General features: G+C 36.1%; 1 protein-coding gene across 2 annotated transcripts in view; it reads right to left on the reverse strand.

Moving 5' to 3' along the window:
* Positions 1-5,265: 5,265 nt before the first annotated feature.
* The window catches only part of LOC144979837 (isocitrate dehydrogenase [NAD] subunit beta, mitochondrial-like), a 22,678-nt gene continuing 10,111 nt past the window's right edge, over positions 5,266-17,832 (reverse strand). Inside the window, exons 5-11 of one of the 2 annotated variants that reach the window (XR_013646781.1) lie at positions 16,198-16,330; positions 14,953-15,086; positions 13,688-13,790; positions 12,107-12,253; positions 11,603-11,758; positions 6,474-7,948; positions 5,266-6,124 (exon numbers count right to left, since the gene is read on the reverse strand). Coding sequence is in view for 1 of the 2 variants with exons in the window: in XM_078927017.1 (XP_078783143.1) it covers positions 7,877-7,948; positions 11,603-11,758; positions 12,107-12,253; positions 13,688-13,790; positions 14,953-15,086; positions 16,198-16,330 (745 nt within the window). In the remaining variant the exon portion in view is untranslated. Of the gene's footprint in view, positions 7,949-11,602; positions 11,759-12,106; positions 12,254-13,687; positions 13,791-14,952; positions 15,087-16,197; positions 16,331-17,832 lie in introns of both variants that reach the window. The other variant, XM_078927017.1, reaches the window with a different exon arrangement.

Consider the following 17,832-nt stretch of genomic DNA (forward strand, 5'->3'; position numbering starts at 1 on the left):
ACTTGAAGAAATTAAGAATGTTTGACAAATAGAAGTTAATTTTAATCGACAAAATTTATATACATTATATTATGGTGTAACAATTTTCCAGGCCAAAATATATTTTTTTCAAAATGGCGTTTTGTGAATTAACAATAACAATATCATCACCAACAGACTTGTTGTATTCTAATTTTTTTTTAAATATAAAATAAACACATTTTAAACATTTTGGCCAGAAAACTAGTCCTTCAAATACCGATCGATTAAAATGATCTCATCATGTCCAAATCTCTCAAACCCGGGATGTGATTGAATCCTTCCTTCGAGCATCAGGCTTGTGAATGTTTGGCAAGATGGAGGTTATTTTAATCGATCGATGAGGGCAGCGGCGTGGCTCAGAAGTTTGGTCTTTGCTTCGTACCCGATAGGTACCGAGTTTGATCACCCACCGCTGCGCTGTGTGGTCTTGAGCAAATCACCTTGTCCTAGCTCAGTTTGATGTGCTGCGCTGCGGCTGACGCCTGGCCGTTCAAGGCCCGATGTAGGTAGGTGATCTATTGAGGATGGATATTTGTTGGGGTTTAAATGTCGTTCTTTTGGTGAAATCAATAAGTTTTGATTTAAGTTAGAGTAAAACTGAAACCCTGTCTGCAAAGACGGCTGTCATCACTAACAAGCAATTAAACCACTATTGTGACTACCTATAATTACTTAATTATCATATCCATGAATAATAACTGACCAGAAGTTGATATTTCTGTCATTAGTCGAGCTCCAGTTTCCAATTATTATAGATTAACCCTTTACAGACAGGAATGGACACTATACCAATCCGATACCAGATTGTGTGCCCTTTTTTTAAAACCAAGACAGCAGCAGTGATAGCAATTTGTCATGTGTCTGAGGTAACCATAATATGATTATGTCAAAAGGGAATTTAGATTTTAAATTTCGGTTTTTGTTGTTGTTTGGCTTTTGTTGTGTGTTAGTCTCTTTTTTGTTTGTTTGTTTATTTGTTTTTGTTTGTTTCTCTGTTTCTTTTGTTTGTTTAATTTCCGCATGTGAAGAGTTAATCTATGATAATTGGAATCACGAGCCTGAGCCAGATTAATAACAGAATAACACTCAGCCGTCACTTACTATTCATGAATAAGTATGATAATAACCCCCCGTAATCGGAGACGGTAAAGGTAGTGATGATATTGCTTGTTAGGGATGGTGATAGTTAACCCTTTGCAGTCGGGGTTTGAATTCTAATCTAACTTAAATTTAAACGTATTATTTCTATGATTATATACAGATAGTATGCGCTTGGCTAAGAAGCTCACAACATTGCTATTCGGAAGTATAAAGGACCAACACACAAAACTATCTGTAACCTAGTCTGGTTAATACAGTTTAGTGAGAATTACTCATAAACTCGGATGGCAAAAAGCAATAACAAAGACCCGAATGACGTCAACCTCATACTATATATATATATCTCGAAGTCCCAGGTTTGAGAGTTTTTGCCAAGATGAGGGTGATTTAAATCGATCGGTATTTGAAGGACAAGGGTTTGTTTGTTTTGTTGCCAAAATTTTTAATATGTGTTTTCCCAGAGTACGGCGGATTACAGCTCTCTTTATGAATATGGATGATGCCTGATGGGTAAAACCATTAAGTGGTTTGAAATTGGCAAATCTTGCCGTGAAAATGTTGAATAAGTAAATCGTGATCCATAGACTATGATGTTATTATCATCTGTTAATTGGAGATGCCAGTTATTAAAAGGGTCAATTCACGACCCTCGTTAAAAACACTACAATATGGAATCTATATCTGTTCCAAGGCTATTTCCGTTCGAAGACTGTACTGTGAGTGTGAGCCGACGTTTACAAGTTTACAGGTCTGATAATCCAAATTGTTATGGGCCCATTGATGTAAAGGAAACACTCTCAAAATAGAGCAAAGATTAGTCCATTATAATAATGTTAAATCAATGTTATCAGACCTGCCTAGTAAATATGTGAGTACGTCGTTGTGCACCATAGCCATCTTAAGTACATGCCTGTCGCCCCGAAACAATCAGCCCCACAGATCCTGAGCCTCATTCACTATTTTAACACAGGTAATTAGGGGTAAAATGCACGGCGTCGTCACTCAAGAGAGTGAATGTTCGAAACAAAAATGTAGAAGTCGAACAAAATTATACTTATATATATATATATATATATATATATTATATATATATATATATATATATATATATATATATATATATATATAAGAGAGAGAGAGAGAGAGAGAGAGAGAGAGAGAGAGAGAGAATTTATTGCCGGCTGTTGAAAAACTGGTGAAATCTTCGTGATCCAATATTGCCGGAGGAAAGGCTAGTTATTAACCAGCGACTGGTAACAAGCGTTAATTTTCAACGGTTTTTAATGGGAGCGATCTATATTCATGTTTTCGTCCAACCAAGGTCATCAATCACATGATTTGTTGCTGTCCAACGATTGGATATTTCTTCAGAAATGTAAACACACTGCTTTGCTTATGAAAGTTGTAAGCATACACATGTGTCAAGCTAAACAAAATGACGGATCGTGATGTTAGATATTTAAAAAAACTGTGAACACATTTCACTATATGGGTCACTTTGAATACATTTTGCAATGTGACCAGTGACCTCGAGCACATAGAAATATAATATAGATCAAGCCCGTTGAATATGCAAACTCCAGCATGGTTTCCTCCAACTCATTCAAATGTCCCGAATTTTTTCCTTATTATTCTTTGTTATCATTCCATTCCTTCCTTGAACGAATTTTTACCCCGAGCACGGTTTCCTCGAACTAATTTCACCCAGCCAGCGTCAAAAAGTTAGATGAATTGAAGGATTTTAATAAATGCGACCTATGATTTCGACCACTGATGATTTACTGTGCATGTGAAATTGACGGCCACGTATGTGTGTATCTATCTACACTGCATGTGTGTGTATATACACACACACACACTCACACACATATACACGAACTCCATCGCCGTTTCGCATAACCGACACCTCTCTGCTCATTCTTGTCAATTCCCCATTCGTTCATATTTCTATACCAAGCGCCGTGATTTGCAAATGCGTAGCTACGACAGTAAAAGAATGTTTTGATACAACAATCCCCCCCCCCCCCACACACACACACACGCGCGCGCGCGCGCGTAACAACTTCATGTCACATGTTATGTATAAAGTTATCGCCCTCAACATAGGCGATAAGGTAAAAAAATAATAAAGTTCCCTTTATTCATCCTTCAGCGGAGATTTGTCTTAGGGTCTATAACAAGGGAAGCCTGGAATAGCCCAGGTGTCAACCGCAGCTCAGCGCCGCAAATTGAGCTATGGAGAGTTGGCTTGTTGAATGCCACACAACGCGGTGAATATTCCAATATGTTTCTTTCGGGTTCGACGCAAAGACCATGCCGTTGAGCCTAACTGCACCCCCCCCCCCCCCCCCTCTCTCCATCAAGTTGTTTGTTTGGCAAGGCACTGTTTCTTAAAATATTTATTTTGCATGTCTCGAGGAGTTCGAGAAAACCGTGCTGGAGTGTATAAGGTACTTGTGAATGCGGGTATCTGCGGGTTAACGAGTACCAAAAAACCTGCCCCACTCCGGCCTCACACTTACGCCCTAGCAGATGTTCTAAATAACCATTTGAGTCAACGGATGTTTGAATTACCAATTGGACTCAATAGTCTGATGTCACGTCGACCAGTAACGGCGTGGTTCTAAACAAAGAAAATCTGTACTTTTTATACTTCATGCTGGCTAGAATTTTTCATATGTCTTGTGATCAGAATGTGTAAAAGTCAAAACATGATCAGATTTATAATGGTTTTTTTTTTTCCTCTGGATACGCTTTTATGCTCGTCGGAGAAATATTTCATAAGGGCGTCCACCATTGTTCCGATAGTTTAGAGCCAGTTACTAAGTTACCATGCGTCATTACGAGGGAAGTGACGTCACGACTGTTGAAGAGTAGTGTTACAGTGAATGACATAATCAGTCAGATGGTGAAAAGATTTGAACTGAGATATTGCTAAGTTTAGTTAGATAGTCAACTTCTATTAAAAATGAGTTCTTGTCATAAATTATTAAATCAATCCTTTTTTTGTACATCTTCTGGAAATTTAAAAGCTTAATTTCACTTCTAAGTTTTAGTCAAGTTGAAAAATTATGAAATTTGAGAAAAGTTGCTGGATACCTTTCCCATACATCTGACCATAACTTCATGAAAAATCACCCGATTTACTTCAAATAAAGATTAAAATGCTCTGGGGAGTACATTCTTTCAGAAAATTCATACAAATGCAATCAAACATTTCCCCTGCCGACTGATTATGTCATTCACCGACACAATTAACAAAAAGTTTGCAAGCGCCCCACGACGGCCACAGAAATACCCAAGTTTAACAGTTACTCATGTTATATCATTCTGTATAAAAAGAGTTTTATAATTTTTAGATCTGCCAGTAATTCTGTGCTCCTTGGCAAACAATTTAACATGGGCTGTATGGAACAGTTAAACCCCAATCATACTTTTTTAAACAAAAGATAAATTGAATGTGGCTCATGTTTTCGCAGTTCTCTGTTGCAGGGTTATTCCTTCTCATTAAATTCTATCTAACAGACTATAATAGTTTTACGTTTAAGTTTACACACAGTTTTGTGTATTTGGACGATTGATATGGCGGTTAAAAATGGTGAGTATGTCACTTTTAGAGCTTTTATATAGCGCAATATCCATTAAACGTGCTCAAAGCACTTTACAAAGGGTCCCTGCCCGATAGTAACATGAAGAACGAACACGACGCCTGTTAGGCGATATTACAATTTTTCCGACAGAGACAACGCTGTTAACGGCCAGGTACTCATTTTACACCTGAGTAAGGTGAGAGAATGTGACTAAAGAGCCTTTTCCAAGGGCTCAACTATGCACCAAGCAAGGCTCGAACCCAGGATCTTCCGATCCGAAAGCGAGTGTCATACCACAAAACCACATACCCACACATACAACCAAAACTCAAATGCTTCGTTTACCGTGAGGACATTGAAACCCACCTATGGAAGTAGCCCCTTAGATTCTTGTCTTGAAATCATTTTAGTCTCGGGGGAAATGGAACGCGTGAATGGTCCATCGATTCCATTTTCTTCCATTCCTTTCAATTTTTACCACCTTTGATCATTAAGTGCCTTCTCCGTCCATATTCCATATTTCTAAAACAACAAAATCAAGGAAAACTTACCATGAAGGTACAAAATATCACATTTATTTCATTAATCTCAAGAAAATGACAACAGGCAATTCTCTACAATTCACAACACTGACAACATTGTACACACAGAATGATAGCTCTACACATGTCTTGTTTTGTGTTTTTAAGGGTTTTACAGCGCTTGCAACACATTTAGGTCATATCAGCACCAGTAAAAAAGGCAGAAAATGAGATAGTAAAAAGATTCTAGGATTACAATTTAAAGGACTTGAGGAAAAAGTAAGAAAGGGGAATTGGTTCAAATAGGGAACTGATGTAGATTCCAAGAGCACACCACCAATGTACTTAGTTTGAGATCACTTAAAAGTCTCACCCAGACACCAGCACAAGTCCCCACTAAGAGGAATACACTCAAATGCTTACATTATACATTCAAAATAACAAATATAACAATACATAACAGGGAGACGATTTACAATGGAAAAAATATCATCTCCCAAAATAACTATGCATTTGACTGTTTCCCTCCCAGCCAAGCACTACAGCCAGGGCCAAGGCAAAAGCTTGGTAATCTCATTCCAAGACAAAGACAGAAAGCATATTGGAAAAAAGATATATGGGGATAGAAGACAATAAGGGCCACCCTGCCCACTGTGGGAGGCCAATAACCCTACCCAGCTACACAAGTCTGTCGTCTTAAAAAAAAACAAAGTAATTCACAGACACGTGCAGTCTTTTTGCTTAACTCTCTCCTTACCAGCCACTTTCAGGATTTTCCCCAAAACTTCACACCCAACTAACACAAAAATATATTTTTGATCACTCAAACACAATAGCAGTAAGTTCTTGCGATACATAATTTCTTTAGCAAAACATGCTCTACAACACACACTTCATTTTTTTGTTTGTTTGTTTGTTGCTTTAGGTCTCTTCCAACACAATTGAGGTTATATGAGAGACCGCTGAAACAAAAAAACAAGCAATCTAACAAAAATAGTACAAATGTCAATCAAAATCATAACCTAAAGATATCATAAGCTAAATTATAAATAACCAAGAACAAACAGGCAGAGGATTTACAGGAAAAAAAATATCCCCTGTCAAAAATACAATCACAAACCAAAGAAGCAGGATAGGCTAGTAAAGAGAAGAAGAAACGACATCACTATCGGATCGTACACCCATGCGAACATCATAGGTATATGATTCAAGGGTGATGCTCCCATCCAACCACCCGCACTCTTCATTTTCTTTAAGTTGTGATGTACAAAAGACATTTGAACAAGATAAGAAAAATGTTGGTTGTATCGTAACGAATGTGACGTTTTTCCTATAGTTTGTAAGGAGATGGTTAAAACAACAGACAAGAACCTAACTTTATAATATAACAATTTATATTTTTTCAAATTTTAATTGGCGCTTGTTAAAATTTGATGTATTTTTAGCGATTAATAAATGGAAGATGGTACACAACACAGACAGACAATTAGATTTACAGTCCAGAGTAACAACAGACACTAAAAATTTTTAAAAAGTAAGAATCAAGAGAATATTGACATAGGTAGAATTCAGCAGTAATTCAGTTCAATCGTGTACTTAGACTGGGTCTCACATAGACGATAGCACAATATCCATCCCTACCATCAGGTGGATGCTCAAGATGGTTTCTAATACCAACATATAGGCTAGTCACTCAGCAGGATTGTAATTTACAACAGAAATGTTTTAAAATTTTAAAAATATTGTTTTGTTTTTAAAGGTTTTACGGCACTTGTAACACATTTAGGTCATATCAGCGCCAGTAAAAAGGAAGAAAATGATCCAGCAAAAAGTTCTAAAATTACAATTTAAGTACCCAAGACAAAGTTAGACAAAGGGGATTTGGTTCAAACAGGGAACACGTTAGATTCAAAGTACTTTGATATCACCTAAATGTCTCATCCTGACACAAGCACAGGTCCTCACTAAGAGGAACACACTCAAATGTTTACAAATCATATATATGTAAAACAATAATTATACAATGCATAACAGAGAGATGATTTACAAGAAAAAAATATCATCTCCCAAAACTCTTGACTATACATTTGACTGTTTCCCTCCCAGCCAAGGTATCCGGCCACGGCCAGGACAAAACCAAGTAATCTCATTCCAAGACAAAGACAGAAAGCATGTTGGAAAACAGATATAGAAGGATAGAAAACACTGTAAGTGCCTCCCTGCCCACTATGGGAGGTCTGTAAAAATGTAATTTTAAAAAATTGTAAAATCTTTTCCTGTCCTGTGAATACTAAAAACGATGAAGTGAAAAAATGAAAATCATCCAAAAAAAAAACTATGTTTCACCTTTATTCACTCGTATCTCAAAACTAGCTCACACGACATCCAATGGACTATGCCAAATCACCTCACATATGTAGGTATAGGGGGTTTAAAGGCCCAAGCCGTAGCACCAAATAACATCCTGCATTTTCAAGCAGATGTGAGAAGGTTATAAATCACTCAGAATTCTTATGAAAAGGTAAAACTTTATTCATAAAACAATGTATTAGAAATAGTTTATCACAGTTATTATAACATTGTCTACACATTGTCTACTTGGGTTGGGGGCCGGTGATGACTACAAAATCTCTTCTTGCTTCACTAAATATTGTTCATAACAGCCTGGATAAAATCTGTAGTGCTGGAGTAACCACCCATGTCAGCTGTTCGAACCTGAAAGGAAATGGGGAATGCAATGATGATGATGATGATATTGGTAACTATGATGATGACCATGTTGAGAAAGATGATGATGAAGAAGATGATGATGATGACGACAATGTTAACTCACTCAACCCCAACACCGACTATATCCGTTGTTTACCCTGGGTTACTTTAACCCCATGCCTATTTATTACATTTTTCTGAGACAAATTATTGGCGCAGTATCAAAGCTAATATTTTTAGTTTTTGCATGTTAATGGTAGTCGAATAAAACTATTTAAGCACATGCTTATTTTTAATACATTTTTTCCAGTTTTGAAAAGCAGCAAAAATCTCTAGGATTGAGTGAGTTAATGATGATAAAGTAAGACAAAAAAGTCATTCTCACAGACACACACATCTGATTTGCGTCCATTTCCCACACCAGCAAGGAACCTAATCTTTGGGAAAGGATGTCAGCCCACTGTAATAAAGTACTTTCTGACAGACGAACAAACATAGCTACCACGTCACAGCTGGACTGACTGACATTGTCCCACTGCATGTCAGTCGATTACTCTAAAAATAAACCCAAAAATACTCAAGCATTTATAAAGCACAATATCCACTAAACGTGCTCAAAGTGATTTACAGGAGGTCCCAAGCCAACAGCAACACTTAAAAGATAGGACAACACATGACACCTGTAAGGTGATACATTTTTTTTCTTCTGACAAAGACCAGAGCTGCCAACCCCAGCCCATGTAAATGTGTACAATGGAGAGGCAGAATGAGTGAGAAATTGGAAAAATGGGTACAATCCTTCAACAACTATAATTAGCCCTAAATAATAATAATAATAATAATAATATTAATAATAATAATACACATTTATACAGAGCTCATTCTCGTGTAAAACACAAGCTCTGGGCACTTTACAATATATATATATATATATATATATATATATATATATATATATATATATATATATATATATATATATATATATATATATATATAAATTGTTTTTTTGTTTTTTTGTAATTAAAAAATTTTTTTTAACAATAAACAAATTCATAGCCAAATCAAGGATTTATAGTGTCAATAAAAGCAAAAAAAAAAAAGCAATATCTGATAATAGTTGAGTAGACCCTACTAGCAATATCATGACCGATATATTCATTCATGTACAAACTCTCCCTTTATAGACCAGATAAAATAGTATTGACTTACAGAGTCCACCAATACATCCGATATGACCCAGCAAGATAATGTTATATTTAATTCTCTATATGAATTTCCGAGTCTTGAGACAGATTAAAGTGTTTAAGTACACTAAAGGAATGTATGATTGTTAAAAATGCTTAAATAATAGAAATATAATAATGCTTAAAGTCCTCAGCAAAATGTGAACAATGGACGAAAATGTGTAAGATTATGCATTTTTTATGTAGATTGGCATCATAGCAGAGACAATGCTGTTGATGGACAGGTACTCATTTTACGGTGAGAGAATGTGAATAAAGAGCCTTTTCCAAGGACTTGACTATGTGCTGCACACCCTGATCTTTTATAATCAAGGTAAGCGATGCTGAGCATGGTCGCTTGTGGATAGGTGATTATCTTTGCTAAAAAAAAAGTCGGGCCTTGCACACAGGCGTTTATTGCTTTCAGTTTAGTTCGCCAGGTAAATCTAGCCAGTCTAGTGATGATGAGTCATAGTTTTACACTAAGAGAGGGAGACAATTTTTTCGCCGTTTTGATCGATTTTTTCTGAATTTCAAACTAATGTAGTATTGCCGTTATTAAGTGTAGCAAAAATATTTTTATACTACAAAACAGCTTATTAACAGAGTTTTCATTGATTATTTAATCATTATTATGATGTTGTTAAAAAGCAAGAGGGATAACCCATGAAACTGATACATAAATTTAAGTGAATTAAAAATTTTAAGAGAATATTTTAACATGTTCAACACTTAAGATTTTTAAACAAAAGTAATGGAAATGATGTTGAATGTCTGTAGAATGTAGACATATAAATTTTATTCCAGTAGATTGAGGCGTTTTTGAGATATCAGTTCACCTGTACGTAAAAGTCAGGATTTTGAGTACGGTAACATTGAAATCCAATCACAGCATTGTCTTAATAGAAATTTCTTAATAAACCAGAAATATAGTCAAATGTGATTCACTTATATTTATCCCAGAATCAACGAATTATAAGAATTCCATTAAAAATTGTTATATAAGGACATTCATTTAAAGACAATTTAAACCACTAAGAAAATCTTAAAGAGTTCCTATAATTTTCATAACCTTATTTTTGAGATATCCGTGCCCATTACTTTTTTTCATGTACTTGACTTGCACCTCTTTTAATTTGTGTGCCATATAGACTGCATATAGCACATCACTGGTGAAAGATTAGGATCATATTCACCTCATTAAGTATTGTTTCTTGTTCAGAGTTTTCTCATTGAACCAAAGGTATTAATACCTGCATCGCATGTCTTTAAATTATGTATCAGTGAGATACATTTCTCGCAAATTGAAATATTTAAATATGTCAGAATTTCACATTTATATTTATAGTCAATTGCTGATAACGTCTAGAGTCTTTTAATCCTCTCAGCACGGCTCTGTAGTCTTTCACAACAAATTCGACATATTTCATTTGTACTGGTGTGATGACAGTCTTCAGTGTGTCTCTCCATAACCTGAACAGAACTTAAATAAGTAAATTTAAGAAATATCTACAATTCCCGCTTAAATTCAATGAAATCAAATTAAATAAATGTCTCTTATCATCACTATCTAGTTTTATTATTGGGTTTCTAAAAGATCATGAAATATTCTCCTCTTTGTTGGTAACAAAATAATTATTGAGATTCCTTTCCACACCCTCTATTCTTAAATCCCTGAATCTACATAATTAATTATATATCATATGAAAGATAATTTTATCTACTTTTCTCTGATCCCTCACACTTGATGGTAAAAAGTGTTGGTTTGATATTTTGAATTTTTAAATATTTCTTAAACTTATAATTTTAATTATTATTTCAAAAAAAAACTCTTGATTATTCAAAAGAGCAAAACACAAACTTATCATTTAATGATGTAAATAAAAATAATTGCGTCTTGTAGAGGAAAAATTGGCCTTTGTATCCATATATGTTTGAAAATTATGAAAAAGATGCTGCGTCCACAACGGGCTGAGAAAATTAAGTATTTTTATGAAATTTCTACTACTCTCTGCCTGAGAGAAATTCAAAGCGATGAGATTTACCTGCAGACATAATTTATTGCCAGTGCACGTTGTCTTGACAGCTGTTATCACCGTGGCTGACGGTGGATTGTTTACATTACTTGACGGTAGCCAGTGAGGGAAGAAGTAACTAAAGTGAAAGTTTGGGCCCTATTTAAACGGCTGTGTGCATTGTGTCCTTGAGTAACGCTTTTCACACATGTTCTCACTTGACTCAGGTGTGAATGAGTACTTGGTTAAAGGCAGACATGAATATACTGTAAGAGTACTAGTAAAAACAAGTTCCACATGGCCTGCTGGGGGAGTAACCAAAGCCCTATGAGGTGAATTGGGCAAAATGAATCTGTGGAAACGTCTATATTAATATTCATATTTATCCATTTTTTAATAATTAAAAAAAAATGCCATACCTTCCCTGCCTTGACCACTTTGAGAATAGCATCTTCAATCATCTTGGCGTGATATTCTAAATTCATGTGCTTCAACATGTTGCATCCACTCAATAATGTGGCTGTAGGGTTGGCAATGTCACGACCCACTGCCTCAGCAAAGGCATGACGGGCTCCCTGTGAATGGAGATCAAGAGAGGGGTTACCGTAGACGAGGCCCCAGATGTGCCTGCCAAGATTGAAAGATCTTTAACAAATATGGTGAAATGTACATCATTTCGTAGATTTCATCCTTCCCCACACTTTAGAAAAAAGAACATCGGACAGGTTATTTCAATCTCAAGATATATCATCTGGCCACTTTTTAAACATCTTTATATGTGTGTAAAAATGTTTATCAACTACATTTGGGCAAAAGATTACCATAAACTTTACCTTTGATTCAAAGATTATAAACAAAAAATCCCAAAGAAATTTATTGCACAGCAGATGAAAAAAACAAAAAACAAAAAACAAACGAAATACCTGTTCAAAAACGGCCACTTCATCACTGTAGCTTTCACCAGGGGTAACTCCGGCGCCCCCTACCAAACCTGCTGCCAGATTGTCTACAATGTTGCCGTAGAGGTTTGGCATCACCATCACATCAAACTGGTATGGATTTGACACAAGCTGAAACAACAATGGAAGTAAGTCATTGGTAAGTCATTGTGCGGCTATGTGGTCTTGTGGTATGACACTCGCTTTCGGATTGGAAGATCCTGGGTTCAAGCCTCGCGCTCGGCGCATAGTTGAGTCCTTGGAAAAAGGCTCTTTACTCACTTTCTCTCACCATACTCAGGTGTAAAATGAGTACCTGGCCATTAACAGCGCTGTCTTTGTCCGAAAAATTGTAATATCGCCTAACAGGCGTTATGTTCCGTACTACATGTTTAATGTTGCTGTTGACCAGGGACCCCTTGTAAAGCGCTTTGAGCACATTCAGTGGATATTGCGCTATATAAAGCTCTTTTTTTTTTTTTTTTAAGTCGTTCAATCTATCTAAAAATAGGAAATCTACAGTATTTGCAACAGTTTAAAATAATATCAGTAACAGTGAAATGAAAAAAGATAGAAAAGATAGAAGATTAGTCTACACTTTAACAGCACCACGCCCGCCCACGATCCATGAAAAATTTTGTACAATTGAAGAGGCTGGAATCAAATTTCTGATTCTATTTTTCTGCTTCAAGAGGTCTTGATAACTCAGTACCGTCAACCGGGGTTACTTAGGCCATCCGGGGTTACTTAGGCCATCTGGGGTTACTTAGGCCATCTGGGGTTACTTTGGCCATCTGGGTTTACTTTGGCCATCTGGGGTTACTTAGGCCATCCGGAGTTACTTAGGCCATCCGGAGTTACTTAGGCCATCCAGGGTTACTTAGGCCATCCGGAGTTACTTTGGCCATCCAGGGTTACTTAGGCCATCCGGAGTTACTTTGGCCATCCGGAGTTACTTAGGCCATCCGGGGTTACTGAGGCCATCCAGGGTTACTTAGGCCATCCGGGGTTACTTAGGCCATCCAGGGTTACTGAGGCCATCCAGGTTTACTTAGGCCATCCGGGGTTACTTAGGCCATCCGGGGTTACTTAGGCCATCCGGGGTTACTTAGGCCACTTAGTAGAATAAAAAAGTTTCCTTTTTGGGAAGTTAAATTCATGAGTGCTTATTAGATCTACTGGGTTCTAATTATTTCAAAGATAAAAGCTACATGTAATTTATCTTTTAAAACAAGCAATCTTGTTTTTAGTAAGTGGCCTAAGTTCCCCCGGATGGCCTAAGTGGCCCCAGTTGACGATAGCAGATAACTTGCCCAACTAATGGACTGATATCAGTCCCAGGGACAGTCAAGATATTTTCTGGCCCCGCCTCTGCTACGCAGAAATACTTGGGAAAGTGATTTGTGATAAAATAAACTCGTGTCCAATATAAAGGGTAGCAAGAAATTGTAATTATCCATTTGAAAATACAGAAACTGGAATAAACCCTAGGTCCATGTGCCTTACAGCTTTAAAAAAATGCAGACTTTGTCTTCTATGTGTAAAAATAAACGAAACTCTCCCCACCTGCATACAACAGTTGTCAATAATCATAGTTTCAAAATCAATCTTTGGATAGAGTTCTGACACCTCCTCGCAGCATCGCATGAATAGGCCGTCTCCCAGTTTCCTTGAAAAGTTACCGGATAAAAAGAAAAGAAAATGCATATACAAGTAAGTTATCACATCATGATCAAAAAGTATAATTGAGCGAAAAGAAAAAAAATTGTTTTTGTTTTTATAAATGGGGCAGGTCAGCTGTTAATTTCTTCATTTAAAAAAGACAGTTTAGGTTTTAAGATTCAATTTTTAACGGTTCATGTCTTTAGCATCTCAATTCAGCTGTTAATTTCTTCATTTAAAAAAGACAGTTTAGGTTTCAAGATTAAATTTTTAACGGTCCATGTCTTTAGCATCTCAATTCAGTCAATTCGTTTTCTGTTTCAAAAGGCTAAAGCCATCTGCTGTCTTAAAGAATAATACTATTATATTACAAACATAAGTCATCATATGCAGGTACAGTCGATTTCCTTAGGACGTTAAGAATTAAAAGGCGGACTTCTCTCAAAGCTGAAAATTTTTTTAAAATTACAGTCCTGAATTTCTTTCAACTCATAATTTCTTGCATCATTTATGCGATCTAGTCGAAACAAAAGACTTGTTTGTTTTGGGGATTTATTTTATGTCAAGTTAGAACCTGGGCCTAGCCAATAAAAGGCTAAGTACTAAATATGAACAAATGTTCTTCACAATTTCATGTGACAACGTCATAGTGAAGACCTTTTCTTTCTTCAAATTCCAAGAAATGAGTAAAATCTTAAAGACACTTCTCTTGACTTCTGAGCGCTAAGATGATTGAAAATCTCAAACATTCAAACAAATGGATCAGCATTTAGTATATTTGGCCCCTGTAACAAACATATGCTGACCCACATGACATAGCAGCCTGGCTTGGCTTTGGCTTGGACAATTGACAAAAAAAATCTTTTACATTCATATTATTAACCTGGATTTTCAAGAGAAAAATCTTTGTGAACCTAAAATGCATCATCCTGAATCTATATAATTATCACCATTAATATGTTTAAAATGTACAGAGAGTAATTCAATAACGATATCATTTTCATAAATATTCCTGTTTTCTAGTATAACAAAATCAAAATCCCGTCCCGAAAAAATTTGATTAAAAATCTGGACATATGGATAAAATCTGTATATGGGGCAAGTCCACTTCATAAGCCACTATACCAGGTGATCACCAAAACAGGGGATAATAATAGACAGATCCTTACATAATGTTGGCCTTGTGGACAGCTGTCACCTTCTTCCTGCCATGCCTCATTGCATAGTCAAAAGCAAACTTGGCGATCCTCATGGAGTTTTCCCTTGTGACAATCTTCAAAGACTCTATCACACCAGGTACACTCTGATAAAAAAGAAATAAAAAGAATAATCATCATTACTAATATCAATGAATGGAGAAAACATCAGTATTTGGGAAATGTATATCCTTTTCTTTATAATTTCATCGTCCCTAAATCATTATTGTTTTTTTTGTTTTTGGGCGGGAAAGGGTTTGTTATTTGAAATTTGCATCTTTCATATAACAATTATCAAAAAAGCACTCCACATCAAGTGTAATGAAAGACCTCTCCCTTTTCGGCCATGTAGGCCTACAATGAAGAGATACAGAAATACGCATTGTTTCAGGACAGGGTAAATATAAAGGATGACGACCAACAATAATTCACGGTGTGTTCAGCAGGGACATAAAATAGATTCAGCTGAAGGCCTTCTATCTCTAAGATCTATGGCAGAAGACTGTGAAATGTGGAGGAATCTCACAATGAGGATAAAAGAGGCATCCAAGGCGTCCCAAACTCAATAAATTAATATCAGTACTATCATTATAATCGTTATCAATATTATTAACTTGAGCTTTAATATTGAGCTTTTACATAGCGCAATATCCACTAAACATGCTCAAAGCACTTTACAAGGGGTCTGAAACCAACAGCAACACATAACATGTAGAACGAGACATGACATCTGTTAGGCAATCTTACAATTTTTTTCTGACATAGACAATGCTGTTAACGGCCAGGTACTAATTTAACACCCAAGTAAGGTGAAAGAATGTGAGTATTGAGCTTTTCCAAGGACTCAACTATGAGGCTCGAACCCAGGACCTTCCGATCCGAAAGCAAGTGTCATACCACTAGACCACATAGCTGCATATTATCATTATCATCACTATCATAATTAGCAACAACAGAAACAGTTATAGAATCACCATGCCAAAAGAACTTAAGTCACAAGAAGTTAGTTTTAAGAAAATGGAGATTAAAGTTCGGATTTGCCTACAGAGAGATAAAAAATAAAATTGTAGTATTGGGATAGGGAACAATAATTTCATTTATTGTGGAAATAATTGGTGGGTGAATTAAGATCATTATGCTTATACTGATGATTAGTTTAAAAAATATCATAAAATTGCGACTTAAATACTTTTAGTCTTGTTGCATTTCATTGCTGACCTCGTGTTCAAGGGCGCTGTACTCTCCTTCAGTCTGTTCTCTTATGATGACAAAGTCCAGGTTGTTGTGACGGGTTGTGAAGCCAGGTAGGCTTTTCACCCACACCACATTGGCAAAAAGGTCAAGCTCTCGTCTGATATTTAAAGATCAATAAGAGAAATATAATATTTAGAAGCACGAAAAAAAGAGTAAGAGATATTCTGAAGTTGACTAAAGTCAATAACTCAGTATGGTATTTTTGTGATTTTATGCAATTTTTTCCATTTAACTTTATACTAATTCTTAAATATGTAGCTGATACGATGATGGAGTTATACAGGCCTGTAAATGGTTGGTGAAAAAAATGTCGGAACTTTTTGAACATGCGAAAATAGACACAACAGGACAAAAATATGGACACAACACAGACATGACACTGACACGTCAATCATGTCACTTTCCCCTACTTATTTATAACGAGGTCCTTATTTTATGGTACCAAAAAAAAATCCCAATTATTTGAGGGCCCAGGTCTGAGTTAGTAAAATGAAAGGAAGAGAGCATTCCTACCCTTTTGAATGATGTGTATCTCGTGCTTGATGACACAGGAAGCTGCGTATCTTCGCTACTGTTTGTGTTAAATGTTATGCTGATCTTTCGTTTATTGGATTAATCTTATGGAAGAAGAAAGAAGAAGACGAAGAAGAAGAAGAAGAAGAAGAAGAAGAAGAAGAAGAAGAAGAAGAAGAAGAAGAGAAGACGAAGACGAAGACGAAGAGAAGAAGAGAAGAGAAGAAGAAGAAGAAGAAGAAGAAGAAGAAGAAGAAGAAGAAGAAGAAGAAGAAGAAGAAGAAGAAGAAGAGAAGAAGAAGAAGAAGAAGAAGAAGAAGAAGAAGAAGAAGAAGAAAGAAGAAGAAGAGAAGAAGAAGAAGAAGAAGAAGAAGAGAAGAAGAAGAAGAAGAAGAAGAAGAAGAAGAAGAAGAAGAAGAAGAAGAAGAAGAAGAAGAAGAAGAAGAAGAAGAAGAAAGAAGAAGAAGAAGAAGAAGAAGAAGAAGAAGAAAGAGAAGAAGAAGAAGAAGAAGAAGAAGAAGAAGAAGAAGAAGAAGAAGAAGAAGAAGAAGAAGAAGAAGAAGAAGAAGAAAGAAGAAGAAGAAGAAGAAGAAGAAGAAGAGAAGAAGAAGAAGAAGAAGAAGAAGAAGAAGAAGAAGAAGAGAAGAAGAAGAAGAAGAAGAAGAAAAGAAGAAGAAGAAGAAGAAGAAGAAGAAGAAGAAGAAGAAGAAGAAGAAGAAGAAGAAGAAGAAGAAGAGGAGGTGCGGTCGTGTGAGAGCTTTCGAAGAAGAATATATATTTCGAAAAAAAATAATTATTTCGCATTATTTTTTTTCCGTCTTACATCCGGACGGAACCAAAGAAATATAGAGACTGAGAAATAAGAACCGGAGATATGCATGTGTGTCGGTAGCAAAATAGAGAGAAACCTTCCGGTCCGGTTCGACACACTTCTGTGCGTGCGTTATTTACTGACTAGGTGTGTGTGTTAGTGTGTGAAGACGACTCTCGTGAACTTCGCGACCCACTCTCACTGGCTGTGACACAGTAGCCAGACAGTGAATATATCCACGACAAGCGGAGCGTGTAGGTGGCATGATAATATTA

This window comes from Berghia stephanieae, chromosome 9 (assembly GCF_034508935.2).
Source record: "Berghia stephanieae isolate SIO BIC M18660-M18661 chromosome 9, UCSD_Bste_1.3, whole genome shotgun sequence".
Classification (NCBI taxonomy): Eukaryota; Metazoa; Mollusca; class Gastropoda; order Nudibranchia; family Aeolidiidae; genus Berghia; species Berghia stephanieae.